Source organism: Eumetopias jubatus, unplaced genomic scaffold (assembly GCF_037043125.1).
Source record: "Eumetopias jubatus isolate StellerSeaLion01/CBP00866 unplaced genomic scaffold, mEumJub1_p1.0 scaffold_16, whole genome shotgun sequence".
In the NCBI taxonomy this organism is placed as follows: domain Eukaryota; kingdom Metazoa; phylum Chordata; class Mammalia; order Carnivora; family Otariidae; genus Eumetopias; species Eumetopias jubatus.
Window position 1 is genome coordinate 53,606,171 of NW_028274822.1, and position 20,568 is coordinate 53,626,738.

The 20,568-nt window shown below is 44.3% G+C and overlaps 1 protein-coding gene across 14 annotated transcripts in view; it reads right to left on the minus strand.

The window, feature by feature from the left end:
- DLGAP1 (DLG associated protein 1) overlaps positions 1-20,568 on the minus strand; it is a 306,524-nt gene that overhangs the window by 54,311 nt on the left and 231,645 nt on the right. For 12 of the 14 annotated variants that reach the window (XM_088019672.1, XM_088019671.1, XM_088019678.1 and 9 more), the window contains one exon: positions 7,636-8,009. In XM_088019672.1, coding sequence (XP_087875798.1) covers positions 7,636-8,009 — 374 coding nt within the window. The remainder of the gene's footprint in view (positions 1-7,635; positions 8,010-20,568) is intronic. The other 2 variants (XM_088019683.1, XM_088019684.1) reach the window with 1 other exon arrangement.

The following is a 20,568-nucleotide window of genomic DNA, read 5'->3' on the forward strand; positions in this document are numbered from 1 at the left end:
ATCATATTTTCCCCCTTACAGCTAAAATAACTTTGAATTTCTGTAACATGCACTATTTGGTACTGACATATTATTTTATTTTTATTTTTTTAAAGATTTTTTATTTATTCATTTGAGACACAGAGATAAGAGAGAGAGAGCATGAGCAGGGGGAGAGCAGAGGGATAGGGAGAAGCAGGCGCCCTACTAAGCCAGGAGCCTGATGCGGGGCTCGATCCCAGGACCCTGGGATCATGACCTGAGCTGAAGGTAGACGCTTAACCATCAGAGCCACCCAGGCACCCCTATTTTTCTTTTTCTTTCTTTATTTTTTTAAAGATTTTATTTATTTATTTGACAGAGACACAGTGAGAGAGGGAACACAAACAGGGGGAGCGAGAGAGGGAGAAGCAGGCTTCCCGCAGAGCAGGGATCCCGATGCGGGGCTCCATCCCAGGACCCTGGGATCATGACCTGAGCCAATGGCAGCTACTTAACCAACAGAGCCACCCAGGTGTCCCTCCCAGATTTTATATTTCCTCTTTACTAAATTAGTATTACTAATTTACATGTCTGACTATTTTATTTTGACCTTAAAATTTAACAGCATAAAATTGTCACAAGAATTTTTTTTTAAAGATTTTATTTATTTATTTAAGAGAGAGAATGGGAGACAGAGAGCACGAGAGGGAAGAGGGTCAGAGGGAGAAGCAGACTCCCTGCTGAGCAGGGAGCCCGATGTGGGACTCGATCCCGGGACTCCAGGATCATGACCTGAGCCGAAGGCAGTCGCTTAACCAACTGAGCCACCCAGGCGCCTACAAGAATTTTTTATAATTTTAAAAAAGGCTTTCTCATTTCTAATATCATTGATTTGTGTTTTCCCTCTCAATCAGACTTATTTGTTTTTTCCCCAAGAACCAATTTTGGTTTAATGTATCAATTCTACTTTAGTTTTTATTGCTGTTGCTCTGTTTTTGTCTTCCAATGCATATATCTCTACTTTCATCATTAATAATTCCTTTTAACTTATTGTTTGTTTATAGTTTTTTAAATTGAATGTTTTGTTTATATTGTAATATTTCTTGCTTAACTATGAAAGAACTTAGGGCTATGAATTCTTCTGAGATCACAGCTGGGGCCACAACCCATAGTGATGATTTATAGGATTTTTGTCATTTATTTCACAATAATCTTGAATTTCCTCCTTCATCCAAATATTTTTAGAATATTTTAAAATATTTTTAGATGGTAAGCTTTTGTTATCTGCTTAGCATTAATTTCTAGTTTTAATGTGTAATGGTTGGAAACCATGACTGTAATATCTCTTCTTTTTGGAATCCATTAAAATTTCTCAGGAGTTTTGACTTGAGATAAGTCCCCCTAAAAAATCTCTTCCTGAATATGCACTGATTCTGATTTCAATGACATCAAAACAAAGTTTACAAAGTCTGAATGTACTGAGTACTGTTATAGAAAAAACTATTCATGACACTTGTTAAAGAATTGGCAAGGTACACTTTATTCAGGGGGATTATTGTGATAGACATAGGGACCACAGCGGGCTTGGGCTCAACTCCAAATGCAACAGGAAAAAGTAGGAATTTACAGCCAAGGAGCAGGGTGGGAGGGTGGCAGTGGGTAGAAAATTACAGAGAGGAGACAATCAGGCATAAGAGGGGAACTCAAAGGGTCCTTGCTGAAAGCAGGCCAGGGTGATCAGGCACATCAGCTGGGGGATGATGGAGGATGGGGAACATGATCAGATGAGGAACATGACCAGACACCAGTCCTGGGGCATTCTGGCTAAACCGATTTAGGATTCTCACTAAAATTGGTCAATACAAACATGGACACACAAGTACAAAAGTCAAGGCCCAGTCAGGAAGAGAATTCAGAGCAGCCTGACTAGAGTCAGACCAAGGAGAGGCTCGTTATCAATACCACCTCTACGGCTTTCCTTCATTGGTTTAAGTCCTTTGATTACGAATCAGAGATGAGGTGACTTTTTTATTTCTCAAGGTCCTCTTTTAATTAATAGTAACAACTCACTTGGTTTGTATCATTCTCTGAAATAGTTCACTCAACTTGGCAGTGGGACTCATCTCTTCACATGGGTCATAACATGTATTTCTGTACACTTGGATAGACATTAAAGGAAATAGATAAGTAAATCTTAGGAGTGCAATCTCAGATAACTTAGTTTTCTTTTCTTTTTAATTCAAAGAATGAGAAAGCAACCACATCTTACGTAATGTGAAGATCAAGCTTAAAGCTCTTTTAGGTTGTTCTGCCACATGAGTTCAATGATCATGGAGGGAATTCACCATCTAATATCCGGAGGTGGAGAGGTTAAGGTCTAAAGCTACATGAAACTCATCTGTACTTGAAAAAAAATTACACTTGAGAGACTAAAAGATGGTGTAACCCCCTGCTACCTTCGGGGAAGGGAGTAGGAGTCAGAAGTAGAAAGACAGGGGCATTTCATATTTTGTTCTGTATCCATTCATACCGTATGAATCCTTTATGACAATACCGTATGCATATACTACTTATTTTGTAATTTTAAGAAAAACAAATTAACCTTAACGTGACCCTTGACTTTTTAGAAAGACATACAACTTTGCTCTAAATCCGAAGCAACCAGTTATCCTCCCCCCGACCCTCCCAGCACTAGACCACCAGAAAAAGCACCAGATAAAGTAGTTGACTTGAATTTTGGACCATATTATAAACAATACATACTTCAAGATATTCTAGAATCATATTTAGTGCCATGAAACGTTCTCACTAGAATGCCAACTAAGTATTCTAAGACTTAAGAGTTAAGTGAACTAAGACTACAGATTCACCCTAGCCATCTCAAGTTTTTTAATACACATGCTTATGGTTTATTTATTTATTGGACAAAATGACTTTTTCTGATGACTTACTTATTGTCTAGCAGCTCCAGGCCCACATTTTATACCCATTTGCTCTGTGGCACTGGGACCAGGACTCTGCAAACTACATTTCCCAGGCTTCGTTGCTGGCCAGCTTCCAGTTATATTTTAACAAAGGAAGGCGGGAGGAGGGAAGGGACTTTCTTTCTGTTCCCACCTTCTGTGGGCATTGCTCCAGCGTACCAGGGCAGCTGTGCTCTAGCTTCTAGCCCTTTTGACCCATGCACCAGAGGTGCTGCTCCCTTGGACATCCCAGCACCAGCTGACCACACCTGCCATGGTGGTCCAAGGCTGGCTGTACTGGGGACTCTCCCCTGAGCTCCTCAATTCTGGGAACCCCACCTTTCCCTTTTTGCTGCCTTAGTCCTAGAAGTGGTAATTGCTTAGTGCATCGTGTTATTGCTCTCTCAACCTTCCCATACCTGTAGAACCAACATTGTGTATCAGACGGCCTCTGTTTGAGAACTGAGCACGGTTTCTGTTTTCCTGAATGGGATTCTAACTGGTTCCATGTGGCTACACTCATGTCAATGAAAAAGGCTTAGAGTGTCAGCCAAAGTAGGAATGTTACAGCTTTACAATATGGGGTAGTAGTAAAATTACCCAATGAAACTTTGCCCAATGACGCATGGTAGGTATTTCCCTTAAGAACCATGAGAAAGGGAGAAAGAAAGGATGCATGGGTTTCAAGGACGAGGATGGAGGACATTGCAGTCTGTGGATGGAGGACCTTGTACTCTGTGTTCGAGCCCCACCCCGCCTATCTAAACCTACAGCTGCTTCGCATCCAAGTGTTTATCTTCCAAGCTTTAGTCTTTGTATGTAAATTTATCTTTGTGACAAAAATGCACAAATGTCACCACCCTTACATAGTACTTAGGGTAATCTATTTAAATTTGTGAAGTGACTTTTAGAATGTTTCAAGAAATTGCATAGTAATTATATCTCTGTCCTGAACAAAATTAAGAAAACCCTTAGCGGATAAAATTGCAGCAAGTTTGGCTATGATTTTAAAGGACAGTAATAATAATAACTAGATCTACTATTTAGTGAGCCCACTACACTTGGAACTTTACATATATTCTATCCGTCAGGTTTTTTAAAAGATTTTATTTATTTGAGGAAAGAGAGAGAGAGAGAGAGAATGAGCAGGGGTCGGGGGAGACACAGGGAGAGGGAGAAGCAACTCCCTGCTGAGCAGGGAGCCCAGCTGTGGGGCTTGATCCCAGGACCCTGAGATCACGAACTGAGCAGAAGGCAGTTGCCTAACCGACTGAGCTACCCAGGTACCCCATGTATCAGCCCATTTTTACTACAACCTATAATAAAATACCCTGTGGAATAGTGACTGTTATTCTCAATTTCCAGATGAGGAAACTAGAACCATTAAGTAATTAGCCTAAACTCACACAGGTTGTAGAGTAAATGATTGTAATATTAGCTGTTGGGCATGGATTAAATTAAAAATGTTGGGTAAGGTTTGGAAACTCTGACCCTAAAGAGGTAAAGGGTGGGAGAGTTCAAGATCCTAGTGTTATATATTTTGGGGATTAGGATTTAAATTGGGTTACAGTATAATAAAATTTGATGACTGTTTTGCATTTTGAATTTTTACTTATTATTCTCCATCAAAGAAGTGGTGTATAGCATGGTCACATTAAGCATCAAGGTACAATCTAGGCTGTCAATGTAGGATGCGTGGCCTTGGGCAAGTTACTCAACCTCTCTGTGTTCTCATCTATAGGGTAGAGATAATCGTACCACCTATGCCATAGGGTTGTTGTAGGGGCTAAATGAGACAACCACATAAAGTACTCAGTCCTTCCATATAGTTTCTATAGTAGTGAACAGTGATTGAAGGAAGAGTTAGAGCAATTTTTCCACTCACTAAAATACTCAGATATTTAAGTGGCGGGATGGTGTCTGCAACAAAACTTTCTCCCCAACATTACATGTGGATTTCAGAGTAGTTCCATCTGACTGGGTGAAAATGACAGTAATATAAGGTGGATTTCATGTCTATGAATGCTTTATTCTGAGTAAGAATTTTTTGGAGAAGAGGCGCCTGGCTGGCTTGGTAGAGCTTGTGACTCTTGATCTCGGGGTTGTAAGTTCCAACCCCACGTTGGGTGTAGAGATTACTCAAAAAAAAAAAAAAAAAAAAAGAATTCTTTGGAGAAGAACCTATGAGATCAACCGGCAGTCTGGGAGGTGATTAAGATGGATATATAGAAGCTTTTAAATAAAATGAACAGTAAGACTGACAAACAACTATCTTTAAAATATGCTATTATTAAGAGTAAAAAGGCAAGATATAGAATAGGGTGAGGTATATGCTAACATCTGGGTGAAAAAAGGGGAATAAGTTAAAATATATATTTGCTTGAATATGCACAAAGTATCTCTGTATGGAGATGCAAATGTTGGTTATATTAATTTTCTCCAGCAAGGAGAACTGACAGGCTATTAAATAAGAATGGGAGGGAGACTAGTCACTGAACGCCTTTTTGTAACTTTCAAATTTTGAGCCAGAGGAATATTTATCTATTGAAAAATAATGTAGGGGCACCTGGGTGGCTCAGTCATTAAGCGTCTGCCTTCGGCTCAGGTCATGATCCCACGGTCCTGGGATGGAGCCCGCATCGGGCTCCCTGCTCAGCAGGAAGCCTACTTCTCCCTCTCCCACTCCCCCTGCTTGTGTTCCCTCTCTCACTGTCTCTGTCAGGTAAATACATAAAATCTTAAAAAAATAAATAAATAATGTAAAATAAAGAAAAAACTTAACTGAACATTAAGGAAGTAGAAGTAAACTAACATGGTCCGGTGCCAGCTATGGGCCAGATAAGGAAAGTAGATTTTTTTTTTTTTATCATGGGTAATATATACATGACATAAAATTCTTCATCTTAACCTCTTCTAAGTGTATAGTTCCAGCCAGTGTTGAGTACATTCACAATACTGTGCTACCATCACCATCATCCACATCCAGAATTTTTTCATCATCCCAAGTTGAAATTCTGTACCCCCATATGAAGCTGGAATTTGTAAACTCAATCTCAAAATAATTCTGTGAGGGATAGTTAAGGAAACAGGCTCAGGAAGATGGCATCATTTACCTGGGACGGCACAGAGAACCAGCCTCTGCTCTTCCCTACTCCTCCAAATCCCTTGGGCAGTTGGGAGAGCAGTTAGCTTCTAGGGGGAAGTGGGAGTGGGCATGGGGGTGGAGGCTGGCTTTGTGCATGTGCCTCCTGCTGTGTCTTCTAGTACCAGGCACCAATGCCACAAGTTCTGTTAGGAAACTTGACAGCTTGTGCTATGGTAACCTGTAGGTTATATATATATAAAATAAAACCAGGGCGCCTGGGTGGCTCAGTTGGTTAAGTGGCTGCCTTCGGCTCGGGTCATGATCCCAGGGTCCTGGGATCGAGCCTCGCGTCGGGCTCTTTGCTCAGCGGGGAGTCTGCTTCTCCCTCTCCCTCTGCCTGCCTCTCTGCCTGCTTGTGCTCTCTCTCTCTCTCTCTCTCTCTCTGTCAAATAAATAAATAAAATCTTAAAAATAAAATAAAATAAAACCATCTGGGGGCGCCTGGGTAGCTCAGTCATTAAGAGTCTGCCTTCGGCTCGGGTCATGATCCCAGGGTCCTGGGATGGAGCCCTGCATCGGGCTCCCTGCTCCACGGGAAGCCTGCTTCTTCCTCTCCCACTCTCCCTGCTTGTGTTCCCTCTCTGTCAAATAAAAAAAAAAAAGATTAAAAAAAATAATAAAACCATCTGACTCATTGCTACTAGACAAAATTTAATTGCCCTTTAGAAGTGCACTGTGCAGAATGCACTGTGAAAATACATCATCGTTGTGAAAACCTACCCCACGCCTGGCTTTTAGATGTGCCTTAGAGTTGGTTCATTGTGAATAGATTTATTGGCTGCCACGTCAGGAAGTTATTATTCAAAGGGCACCTGCATGATACGGCACAACAAAAAAGGGAGAAAGGCATGACTCTTCTCCACTGAGAGAAGGAAATTTCTAACAGGGTAAGCCAAGCTGAACAGATGTGAAAAACAAGAATCAGTTTGATCTTATCTTTGAGCAGCAGAAAACACTGGGCTGAACTGAGAAGCCTGCTGAATTATCTACCATTTTTTGAAATGCATGATTAAATAACCAACAATTATGCTGAAACTACTGCACATTCTTTGCTCATGAAGCTGTGATGTGAGTGATTGCTTTCTACACTACCAGTCACTTTGGTCTTGCTCCCCTTCACTCCCACGTGTATGAGAAGTGATTCACATTTTTGTTCTCAGATGGTTACTCAATAGTGTCGAACATACTATAACACAACTCAGTAACCCAGGTTATTCTTGGATGTCCACTCCTTTTTTGAGAATCAAAATGGGCATCAGGAATTGAGGGCACTTTGTGGGTGATTGTATTCATGTTCGTTTAGCTATCCCAGTGCTTTGAGTCACACATTTAATTTAGAGGACAAAAATAGCAGCCTCTAATAATGCCTACAGACAAAATCTCTTCATAATTTTTAAGTCACATTTAACAATGTAGGAATTCCAGAGCCAATCATTTGAAAATCTGGTCCCCCACATGGCCTATCACCCAAAATGGCCAGATGGCAAATCTTCTGGAAAAATAAAAGTACTTAATTTCTTGAGTTTTGGGGTCCCTATTTCAAAGGACAGAAAGGGAGGCTGTTACCTGTATCCCAATAGAAAGACATCGATTTTTCTTAAAGTGATCCTTCTTCCTGTCCTCTGTAGTGACAGTGGCTATGGTGGTCGTGGTAGTGACAGCGGCAGGGTTGTTGCTCATGTGTTGACTTGCAGGGCCGTGGATCTGGGCATTTGCAGCTTCGATGGCGGCTGTCAGAGCCTTCATACTGTCCAGGCTCTCCGTGGAGTTGCTCAGTCCAGACTGGCTGATAATATCTCCTCGCTGGCCCTGTCCATCCATGTAGGCATCCTGGGCAGACTCTGTGCTACTCTGGGCTGTGATAGAAATGAAAGGTTTCGTGGTAGTTCTGGGTGGGACTGGAGGTGGTGTCTTCTTATATGTTGTAATGCAAGATGACACTGGAAGACAGTGAAAACAGAGACACTGTGATTTCTGTGTGGGTTTTAATTTCTGTATTGTAACTAACATCCACTGGAAATCAGGGCACATGAAACACACAAAGATATTGAGCATGAAAACAAGCCTGTTGATAGAGTAAGTGAGATCCCTGCTTCGGGGGTATAGTTGAGCCTCCTATGAGGGGACGCTCCCACAAGACTGAGGGGAAAAAAGACCGGAAAACAGCACCCTCTGAGATGGACGTTTCTGAAATGGAAGTTAATATGAATTAACCTAAGATAGCCATCTGTAGAAATCTTCCCAGGCAACAGTACACCCTGAGAGAGAATGTGTATACATGTAGATAGACCCAGGGTTGTCTCTGCCTGCTCAGGAAAATACGAAATATAGCTAATGTTAAACAACATAACTCGCTGGAGAAGATTGCAGTGGTGGAAAGAAAGCAAAGAGGTTGTGAGCAAGTGTGGTCTGATCCTAACCACAGTGGGAAGTGCCCGGGGGTGGGCAGGGCGGCGCACAGAGCTGTCCCAGCTTCCTGGGCTGTTTCTTCCTTTCTTTCTCCCTCCCTCCCTCCTTCTCTCCCTCTCTTCCTTCCTGTCTTTGTCTCCCCTCCTCCCAGCGCCCTTCCCCTCCCCCCTCCTCCTTCCTTCCTTCCTTCCCACCTTCCTTCCTCTGGATAGATGCTCACTGTATAAACTTCTTTTCTGAAATTTTTCGTTTTTATTTCTGAGCAGAATTGTCCTCTAAGAGGGAATATACTGCACAAAAGTATCCTAATGTAGTCTCCGTCTTTTCTAAATCTGTGGTGGGGGGTGGAGGGGTGGGAGATGGGCTTGTATGAGCCTACTCCGTAAAATGCTGTCCTTCAAGGCAACTTAATCGACTCAGGGGCCTGGGTCTCTGCAGAAAGGGGTCCTTTCTGGACCTGTACAGTTTAGTCAAGATCCTCCCAGAGGCTCTGGCTAAAGTAGCCTTTGCTCTTCTCTCCAACTACCTGATCACAACTCTGAGGTTATAGGAAGAAGATTTACACACTGGTTTTCAGCTTTCCATTTGTGGAGCATGATGTACAAAATACAGATCAGAAAGAATGATTACATTTTCAAGTGAACTCCCTGCCAGAAGAGAACAATTCCTGAACCAGCTTTCTAAAGACTTTTGTTAAGTCCTCTTAACAATGATTCAAACTGTTGTGTTTCCGGCACATCCCTCCCCCCATGCCTTGCCCATTCACAGCAGGCGGTCACTGTTAGACCAAATCAGCCACTCCTGACCACACCATCTCAACCCTCGTTTGAGCTGCCACTGGGGCCATCTCACTAAATTGAGATAACTTGCTTTAATATTTGGATGTTTCCTGAGGCCACTCAAAGACAGTGTCCTATAAGGAACAATAAACAGAAGGATCCTATTACGCTGTCCTGTGGTGCCACTGGCTTGTGATTGGGAGTAATTTCCTTAACCGTAAAAGAGATAGGGACCGAAATATTTTGCTACTTCCTAGGGATTACCTGATGGAACATATATGCCCTGGAGGTGGGGGGTAACGTAAACAATATAAATGTGGCCACCGCTCGGTTACCCAGAATGAATGACTGCCTGAGGCTCACCCTGGGAGAACCTTCCACCTAAGCTTGGTGCGTGGACTCTGTACATCCTTCAGTTTGAACAGGGCTCTCGGCAATTCCCAGCCCAACATCTAGAGTTTTCAGCTAAGGTGCCTTAGAGGTAATACAAGCAGTGCAGGCTCACAGTGCCCACCTGCGAGGGGCAGAGCCAGGAGCAGAGCCACACTGGTCTCAGGTTCCCCCACTAGGCTACAGCGAAGCCCCGGGCTAAGTCATGCAAACCCGTGCACTGATGATTTTTTGCCTCACCCAGTTTAGTTTAGTGTCATGCACCGGCCTACTGAGGAGCTGCTTCCTGCTTCCTGGGAAGGTTTGAAGGGATAACCCTGCTCAGGCCGAGGCTCAGACTGGGTGGGAGGAGGGGTGACCATAGGTAGGACAGGGTCAGTCACTTCAAATCTAGTGGGAAACCAGATCATTTTATTACTTCTCTTAAGACAAGTCATTACAGTGTGAACTCATTAGTTTGTTGAAAATGGATGCTCAGGACATTCGGCCCACTCGTATTCCAAAGAAATGAAATACCCCATTCTAACAAAGAAATGTCTGATCTCTGGGGGTTGTTTATGGCTTCTTGTTAGTTACCGTTTCCTCTTTCGGTGTGGACAATCAAAACTGCACAATGCAGCCAAATAGAGTATTCTTTCTTTTGCTGTGATTTACGGTAGAAATTTTGCCATGATGTGATGTGTGATATGGGAAATATAGAAAGGAGGGTGTCACAGTATTTCCAGCGTAATGATGGGGTTTGGGGACACTCCCCAGGGCCAACTGCAATTTGGTGCCATCTGGTGGCTGTTGTCAGCTCCCCTCCTGGATCAGTGGGGATAACTGAGTACTTCGATCAATGGGGATGGGCAGGACCGCAGCGGCAATGCTAGGAATCCACTAGGGTTAGACTGGACAGGGAGAATCCTGAGGACGTGGCTTTCCCAATAGGCTGACCCAGCCCCAGTGCCCAAAGGAGGTAAGAATTTGGGATTGCCTCACCTCGAAGAAGGGAGCTGAACAGAAGACAGGAATCACCTGCTATGGTGTTAGATTCAAGGGGCTTCATTATGAGATTTCACTGCTGTGTGGGGCTTGGCACAAATCTGCCACAGTTATCAGAGTTACATTCAAAGAGGCACCACCCATCAATTATCAAGTAGAAATCTAAAAGGAATTCCAATCTTTAAGAATGCCCTCTGCCAGAGAAGAAAGGAGATCCAAGACACAGCTCACATTTCCCATAACCCCCTTCCTTCTCATGCCCCAATTCTTTCGCATACGAGGCTGCTCCAGAAATCAGACAACCAAATTCCCAATTTCTCCCAGCATCACTCTTTCCTGGTTTTGCAGGCTAAATTCTTTCTTCTCTCCTAAGATCTTTTTATTCTCCTAATTCTACTCTCATGATTCAGCACCGTGAATAATTTAGAATCCACTGGAGTCTGAGCGCCCAGAGGGGTGTAGTAGAGTGAGGTTCAAGGAGATGAAACACAAGTAAATAAATCTTGTCTGGTCAAGACAGAAAGAGAAAATAAGTGGCTTATATGCCATCAGTGAAATACTTTTGTTTGAGAGTAACATTCTCAAAACAGTGATTAAAAAATGCAAGTGCTCCTTTTATTCAATTGGAACTTAAAGAAAAGATATTGTACTTTAACCATTATTATTGCTTTCCTTTGCTTGATGTATTTATATGTTCATTTCAAATAAACTGATTTTTTTTCCTTGTTTGGATCCCGATGGTTTACTGCCCCAGCTCAAAGTTGGTGAAAGGACTCCTAATTTATAAGAAGAGTCAGCAAGAGCAGAGTTACCCATTTTGATGGCATCACTTTGATTCAGAGGATACTGCAGAGCATAGAGACGGGAGACCGGCTTTTACATCAAGTTAAGAAATGACTGAAGAAGGAGGAGGGGGAGGGGTGGGGGAGGGGAGGAGGAAAAGAAGAAGTAAAAAAAAAAAAATGAGAACAAATTCCTATCCTATTTCAGCTTCTAGCCAACGATTCAATATTGTCTCTCTTTGCATGGGAAGATAATGCTAGTGTTGAAAGCCTCAGGAAGACCTGTGCCAGGAATTATTTTTTTCTGTAGTGGTGAAGGTTTTCTGAAAAAAATCTAGACTTTCTTATCACTCTGGTTATCTTCTGTGATCAAGAGCACACAAGTGTCAGGCGGCCACAAAACAGATGGAGGCTCAAACCCACATGTTCTAGCTTCTTAATAATACACAGTCTGGCTGGGGCATCACTCGGATGCTCAACTGACTGAGCTCAGCGTGGAGTCGGCTCGTCCCTCTCCACCTTCTCCCCCTGCTCATGTGGGTGCTCTCTTTCTCTTTTTAAAATAAACAAATAGGGGCGCCTGGGTGGCTTAGTCCTTAGGTGTCTGCCGTCGGCTCAGGTCATGATCCCAGGGTCCTGGGATCAAGCCCCACATCGGGCTCCCTGCTCGGCGGGAAGCCTGCTTCTCCCTCTCCCACTCCCCCTGCTTGTGTTCCCTCTCTCACGTGTCTCTCTCTGTCAAATAAATAAATAAAATCTTTAAAAATTAAAATAAAATAAAATAAATAAAGTCTTCAAAAGAATAAGACCTTCTGACGGGCTAAGCTAATGTGTCATATACCATAAAGCTACGTTGAGGAATTATTTAGCACTTCCTTGTTACTTTTTAGAAACTCTTTCAAATACAAGCCCATAAGAACTACAGATAAAAACCACAAAAGGACAATGAAAGAATTCCAAAATATACATATACATAGAGTCGTACAGTAGTCAAACAACACCTTTTTGACGTAAACAAGTTACCCTCAGACATTATTAACCATGAAGCAAGCTGTGTTGATCTGCATTTAGTAGTGGCTGGCTTCTACACAGAAGTCATGGTCAAAGCTATCCTGGATTTGCTGAGTTGTTATCAGATGGTCTGCACTTACTGAGCTGAAGACCACCAGAGAGAGAAGGCCTGCCTCAACCCACTGTCTAGTTTCTGTGGAGGGCAAAGGTCTCTTGATTTGGGTAATTTGGTCTGGCCAACAACAGTTTAACAAGCCCTCAAAAGATTAAAAAAATCAAATGGGGTTAAGAGCGGGGATGCTGGAACTGGCTTTTGTCAGCTTGCTAGCTAATTTTGCAAAACTCTTCCCAGGTCTCTGTTTAGTGACGTTTCATTGATAGCTTGAAACTGACCTTGGTGTGAATATTTACACAATGGAAATTGGGAAATACTACCCCTGCCTGAGAGAGCCAGTTGTGAAGCATTTCCAGCGCACCTGTATGCGTAGTGTGGCACTGGTCAAAGTGTGGTCCACAGACAGGTAGGTGTCAAGTCACAAACTATTCGATGAGCGTATCTTGAGATATGCCATGAAAACTGAGAGTAAACTTTTAGCCACCTTTACAGCAATCCTAAAGACTATTTCATTGGTTGAATCTAACAAAAAGAAGACCAGGGCTTGGTTTTGGGTGTCTCATTTTTTTAATTCCCTTTATCCAGTGATTCATTTTACTGCATTTTTACCAAAATATCGATCTGCAACAGATTGGACACCAAACAAACTGGTCCATCCCCAGAGATAGTTTGAGAAGCACTGACAGGAAACATTTGCTAATCCAGCGGCAAGGGCAGAGGTAGTGTGGGATAAGAACATACGAGGGAGGTAACTTGAAACTACAGGCTATTTTAGAAAGCAAAAGGATGTGAAGAGGCCAAAAGAAAAAAAAAGAAATGTGGAAGACATAAACTTAGACAGAGAGGGGCCAGTGCACAAATACAAGCTTGTGGTTTTAGCACCAGGTAAGCTGCCTCTTTCTAAGAGGGTGTATCTGAGTACCAAGTGTGACATCTAGAACAACCAGAGGATTGTGGTGCTGCGTTTCATTCTAGCTTCTTCTCTTTAAGGGGGCATTGCAGAGTGCTCCAAGGAAAGAAAAACCATATCTTAGGAGGAGTGGATTAAGGAGAGAGGATGTTTAGTTTGCAAGAGAAGGAAGACAGAAGAATTTCCAATGATTTCGAAGCCTCTTGTGTCGAGGTTGGCATGGACTAGCTTTATATAAGGCACGGTGGGAAACCACCAAGGTAAGAAGAGCTCAGAGAGGCACTAAGAATAATTCTCTAGTTCAGTTGTTCAAAGGAGGAATATGGGGCTCTTGCTGGGTAATGAGCTTCTTGGTCTCCAGAGGTGTTAAGCACAGGCCAGCTCATCTTTTGGCTGGGAAGTTATGAAAATTGTACCACCGTGTGATGGGAGCCTGAAGTAGGTGACAAGATTTCTTTCAAACTGGAGTTCCCATGGTTTTATGAATATTAATAAAAGCTAGAAAAGAATTTGAGAAGTAGAGACCCATTGAGAGTGAAGTGAAAAAGCTGAAGAAGGAAGCCAAGGGAGGTTAGGGAGCGTTACCAACACGGATGTTTGGTAGCAATGACCAGTGTTCTGGCATCCTGGGAATGCATTTTGGCGCAGACCAGGGCAAAGCTGCGAATCAGATTGCTGCTTGGCATCAAGTAGGCCGAGAAGTGCTGAACTGACAATCGGAGGTCACCTCCCCGCGGTGATTTGCTGCGCAGGCTGGACGACTCCCCCACCAAGTGCCAGACAAACCAGCGTTCCGGCCTGAGTCGTTCACCGGGTGAAAGCACAAACCCAGGGAAAACAAAGATGATAAGATGGAACATTAGTCCAGACTTTTTTTTTTTTTTTAATTTTTAAGCTCTATACCCAAGGTGAGGCTTGAACTCAGGACTGCAGGAATCAAGAATGGTGTGCTCCGCCAGCTGAGCCCCAGGGTGCCCCTTTAGTTCAGACTCTCCACGAGTGCCATTAGATCAAATCACCAGAGAGTGAATCCTTACTCTCTAACACACTGTGCTAAGAACTTAATAGACATGGTCTCATGACAGAGGAAGCTCTTAGTCTCCCCATTTGTCTGATGGTAAGACTGAGGCTCAGAGCAGGTAACTGAGGTCTCTGTCTTACACAGCTACTAAGTAGTGGAGTTAGCATAACTCAGAGGCCTCAATCCCAGCTCTTTTCCTTTCTTCAAACCACCTGTATTCATCTGCCCATTAAACCTCAGATTAAATACCTTATCCAGTAAAGCGTGATGCTTCCCAGGAGAAAATGCCCCCAAACGGCCCCCAGCACTGTACTTTGCACTCTGCAGGAACCTGTCAAAGGCATGGAGAATGAACAAATTTGGAGTGGTCAACAAGGGTTGCACCAGCCGCATCTTTTAAAAAAATACTGCAAAAGTGGGCTCGGCGCTGGGCGAGGAGCCTGCTTAAGATCCTCTTTCCCTCTCCCTCTGCCCCCCCCACCCCTCCCAACCGCTCTTCTGTGCGCGCTCTCTCTCAAAATAAAATAAAAATAAAAATACTGCAAAAAAAAAAAAAACTCCACAAAATAACACATGGAAAAATCGCCCCCTTGTTTCAAAATATTTACAGCTGAACATCTCCAGGCCACCCGAAGTGCGGCGGTCAGTGGTCGGCTCAGAGCCGGCCCCACGGTGAGAGGGCGGGGCCCGCGCGGGGCTCCTGGGAGCGCGACCCGGCTTCTCGCCTGTTCTCCGGGTTAGTGTTGGCTCCAGGGCCGTGGCCATGAGAACGGTTTCCACCAAAGCCGGCCTCCACGGAAACCACAGAGACTAGGTAACCTTTCCTCCGCCGAAGTAGAAAAAAGCACGCTTGTGTGAGCGTGTAGGGGAAGGGCAGGGAATGTGGACAGAGAGGGAGGGGTGGTGTAATAACTCTTTAGTCATAGGACTTGCCAGTTGGTAGTTACTAGTATTCCAGACACTTCCTAATGCCAGACAAATGCCCCAAGCCTCGGCATGTCTGGCTTGGAGATCTATTCATGTGATAGCAGCCCGGCTCTTGCGGGAGACCAGATCTCGCGGGCAGCCGCGCTCCGCTGCTAATCAAACACAACATTGTTCTCCCAGGGAAGAATGGGAAGGTTTGTTTCAGAGTCACAGCTTTTTATTTTTTTCCTTTTCTAAGAGGCCCCCAAGTTGTTTTAACAAGTTGCTACAAAACTTGGGCTTCCTGAGGTGAGGCTGTGGAGCACAGTGCCTGCACTGTACCAAAATCCAGGGAGGGAGGGGTCAGAGTTACTCATTAAAAACGGGGGAAAAAAGCCCCAGGCACTTCATGCCTGGAAATGATGTAACAGGCAGCCACTCCTCTGTTAGAACTACAACCAAACAATGCTCAGGCAATGCGCGGCAGCTGCTCTCCAAACGTCAGCGCCGGCCCGGTCCAAAGAGCTTGAAAGGCACCAAGCTGGAGGGCTTCGTGCTGTACCTTTCTCGCCCACATTTCCCCCAAGCCCTCCCAGGAACCTGGCAACAGGTAACGTGGCAACCTTTGCTTTATAAAATGGCAAGTGGCATCATCTCAGAGAACAAATGGATTTTTTTAAAACCAGCTGCATCTCCCCCCGCCACCACCACCCCTACCCCGCCCCACCCCCCAGCCAAGAAGCTGAGAAAAAGGTACTGCGGCGGGCAGCCCTGCTCTCGAGTGCCGCCTTGTGGCTAAGCTCGGAACATCACCGAGGTACCGTGAAATCCGCGGCTCAGACCCGAGGTAAGTCAGGCTAGGGAAAGGGCAGGACGTCTTTGCTAGACTTGTCCTCCAAAAAGACATCAAGAGCGCTAGTCAAGATTCAGAACGTCTTGCCTTTTAACTTCTCGCCTTACCAAAAATTTTACCCTAGCTTCAGCATAAGATCTCTGGGTTGAAGTGTTTTTTGTTGTTTTTCAACAGCAGCTAGGGTAACATTTTCTATGGCGGCAAGTTGAAAAGCAAGAACGGCTGTAGCCGGTTGGTTAGGTGGGTGGCAGCAAGGAGTAACAGCCACGAAACTGAGGATTCTTGCCGGGCGGGACTTGCATTTTGCATTTGTAATTTTTATGTGATTTTGTGACTTCTATGCAGAAACCTTTCTCTGGGGCAGGAACATTTTTAATTCACACCTCTGTCTTCCAGTTAATCTACTTGCAAGGATTATTTAGGATTCCCAGACTGCAGGCCCAGCTTCCCAGAGAGTAGGGTCTGCAGTACCAGTTTAGCTTTTATTCTCTGTGTGGGGCAAACACCCACAGAAGTGCCAAGGGCACTATTTTTAACCAGTCTTCTTTCTCTCAGGTACTCCCCCTTCTGATGTCTCTGATTTGGGGGGAAGGCTACAGTTGTGAGCTGCTGATAGCTCCCGCCAGTTGTGAAGGCATCCGTTCTTTCTCCCTCTGGAAATGTTAACTGGAAACTAAGCAAGAGGTTTAGATCAAAGTAACTGTGCTTTTCAGAAAGTTCCATTAATTAACAAAATTAAAGGAAGTTAAATGATGTTTGGAGAAAAGTCATTTTAGAAGGCCCAGGTTCGGGGACTGAGGTCTAAAACTTCTAATGTGGACTTTTAATGAAGCTTGGCAGCAAGTTAAATAATATTAGAAATTGAGGGTTACCATATGGAAAACCAGTTGTTGCCTGAAATCAGTCATTTCAAAGGCATATCTTGAAAGTAGACAGACATTTATTTGGCTAGTATTTGCCTAGACCATTTAATACTAAAGATTAAAAGCCCACAGCTCTGAGTAAGAATCATTTGACCAGTAGCCACGGTGAGTCATAGCCTCCTTAAGATCTAGGCACAAATACTGAAGGCAGGATGTTGAGAACATGGGGCTTACTAATTTGCAAGGCAGGGCCATTGCTTCCAGAAGGGAATGTGATCAGGATTTCACGGCTCATTTTCCCGGTCTTTCCAACAGGTGCTGTTGAGTCATCCATGTACAGAAGTGACTGCCCTGGCAGTTTCATCTGTTAGGATTAAGTTTCCATTTGTTCCATCACTTTATGAAGTGATTTCTACCATTGAGTCAGATATGTCACTTCCTCTAGGACTTAGGGATTTTTTTTCAATGTTTGTAACATTGTGTGTGTTTTTCAAAATTTGTCCCAGCCAGGCTGCAGGTTTTCCTGGATTGAATGGATTGTTTACAGGAGGGGAAGATTCAGGGCCCAAGGTCAGGGTTACCAAATTATATAAGGTTTCCTGTTTGGGCAGTTGGTCTACCAACTCCTCAGGTTAGTGCAGACTAAGGACTACAAGGCCTGGGGTAAGGATGGTGCCAAGAGTGGGGAAGGAAATTTTTCTTTTAAGCTTCTCATCAGCTAGCTTTCATTTCTTGTCAGGTGTCACTTCACAGTGATACTTTCCTATAGACTCTGTAGGTGATTTTTTTTTTTTTTTCCTGACTAGGAATTCTGAGAAAGGAGTATAGTTAAGGATGTAAGAACCAGCAGGTCAGGCATTGTGGTCCGTTCTATTCATGATGACCGCAGTGCTTGGAATATGCATGGCACATGGGAGTACTGTAGTAAAGTACTTGTTACATGAAGGAAGGAACAGGGATGAGAACACATTTCCTGGAGAAAAAGAAAAAAGGACTACTAATCTGGAAAGGGAGGTCACCGGGGTAGAAGTGAAGTGAATACTCGGCGAAGCCATTCTCTGTGACATTGGATATTACAACTGAATCTCCTGTCACCGATGCCCACTTCTGTTTGGCATTGGCCAAGGGCTGGCTGAGTGTGATTGTGATTGGCCAACTCTCACCATGAGCTAGTATGCAAAAGCCCAAACTAATACCACCTGAAAGCAGTTGGCCCTATGGATTATTCACCTAACTTCCTCTATCCTCTGTTTGGTTTTACCCAGGGGCCCTCAGCAAATGGCCTCGGGAGGGGCCCATGATGCTAACTGCTCTTTTCCCGTGCATCTGCCTTTCTTTGCCCTCTTAATATTCTGCTATTCTCTGCTTGCACAAGGTGGATATCTGAGAGTCAAGAACTTTCTTTACTTCCTGGTCTTATTTCATGAGAATTGGTAGCACCTGCACAGTGGGACCTGGAGCCTAGAATAAAGGGAAAAATCTGGAGTGGAATCACACAACCAAACAGGACTCTCTTGCCATGTTGTTCGGTGTCTGGTAAACAAAGTAGAACTCAAGCCTACCTCACCCCGGGTCTGTATGGAGTAGCTGACAGTCGGTGGGAACAGGGTATCAGGCACGTATTGCCAACTTGTCCCACTTGAGAAAGTCAGTTGGCTGTGCGGCGAGTGACCTGTGTGCAAACCAGCATGTGTCACGAGTCCAGTCAGGCTAAGTCCTGACTGAAACTTCCAGCTGGATGTGTCGGTAGCCCCTGCTCATTGTCAAAGCCTGGGCTTTGGAGAGGGGGCAGCCCTATCAGCTGCCTGCTTCTGCTGCCCTATGGATGGGGGGGGGGGTGGTGTCTGCAGGGAGAGCTTGGCCTGGAGCAGAAGCTTTTGCACAAGGCAAGCTCAAATCCCCCAACCCGGGAAAACAGGATGTGTGGGGAAGTGTAGAAGAAAGAAAATGCATCCACCATTCCTTCCTGTTGGTTTCAGCATGATGAGGAGTAATTATCCGGGTCTGGAGAGCAGGGCATGTGGGAGGCCACAGGACGCCCTGGTGTGTGTAGTTAGGCAGTTAATTATTCATCCCACTCCATTCTTCTTTCCTCTCTGAAACCCCCCTTTTCAAAGGAAAAACAGGAAAACTGCCTGTTAATCTGTAGAACACAGTTTTCTGTTAGCCAACTCGGCCCAGGAAGGAGACCAGCCTGCTACTGAGTCTCAAATAACTGAATCAGCGCTTAAAATGACACCTCCTTATCCAACTGTATCCCTGACAGATGAGAACACAGATCCAGAGAAGGACCTGCCCAGGTGTCCCCAGGCCTGTCTATACTACGCTCCAAACAGGACTTCGGTCCTCCAGTCAGTCTTCACAGTTGGTATGGAAAGGGCCCCTTAAAGATTGCATTACAAATTCTACTTTACAGTTGGGTTTTTGTCATTTGGCAAAAATTTAATAAAAATAACCTAGAAGACTGATGAGACTGGCACTAAAATTGGTATCGATTTACTAGTCTACCTGCCCCCACCATCGTCCACCTTCACTGTGTCCAAGAGAGCCAGGCGCTGTACCTAGAATCCCAATTCCACAAGTGACAAGGAGGCTGGAGAGGGTGAGCTGCCCAGGTTCTCCAGGGTGGAGTCTGGCTGGAGCCTGACTTCTTCCCACCTAAGCCTTCTTACTTAGATTTGAAAGAGCTGCCTTCTAGTTTTGTCTTTAAGATTCTCCTTTGAACCCTTACGAGAATATTGGCTGTGTCTAAAAGCCTTTATCTGACTCTCTTGGTTGAATGTGTTTGGAATTCAGAACTTTTTTGGATTGTAGAAAGCTAATATACCTGCCATACCCCGGGGATCTGGGGCAGTGCCTCTTAATCACGTACTCTAACCTGTTTGTCTGCCAGAAGGTAGACCAGTCACACTGCAAGCAGTTCCAAGGTCAGGTTTTGGCCAATGGCTTTCAGAATTGCAGATGAAGGAATGATGTTTCCCTGCTCCTTTTGGAAGCCTTGGAGCAGTAAGTGCTCCAGCTGGAGACTCTCTCCTTCAGAGGCATCTCAGGCCCTGCCTGGAGCTGTGTCCCAACAAAGCCTACAGAAGGGATGGGGGGATTGTGGATGGGTCGGAGGGGTGGTGGCGGACTCTGCGTCTAGGCGGGCAAGGTTTCCATATGTTTAAGGAAAAGAGAAATCCAAGATAGGTTTGATGATACTCCTGACATCGTCTCTCTTTTCTTGACCGTGTTGGAGTTCTGGGTGTTCACTGGTTTCACACACACTGTATTCAGAAACATCTAGTTTTGATTTTTGTGAAAATGGTAATTGGGATGCTAGTAGGGGCTTTCAAGTAACCTTTCCCCACAAGGTGGAATGATGTGTACATAAACTACAGAATGGGATAGTCTTACGTGTTCTTGAAGATAAACACCTCATATTTGCAAGGTTGCGTGAATATGTTTTCACTCACCTTTTCCGTCATTCTCTTTCT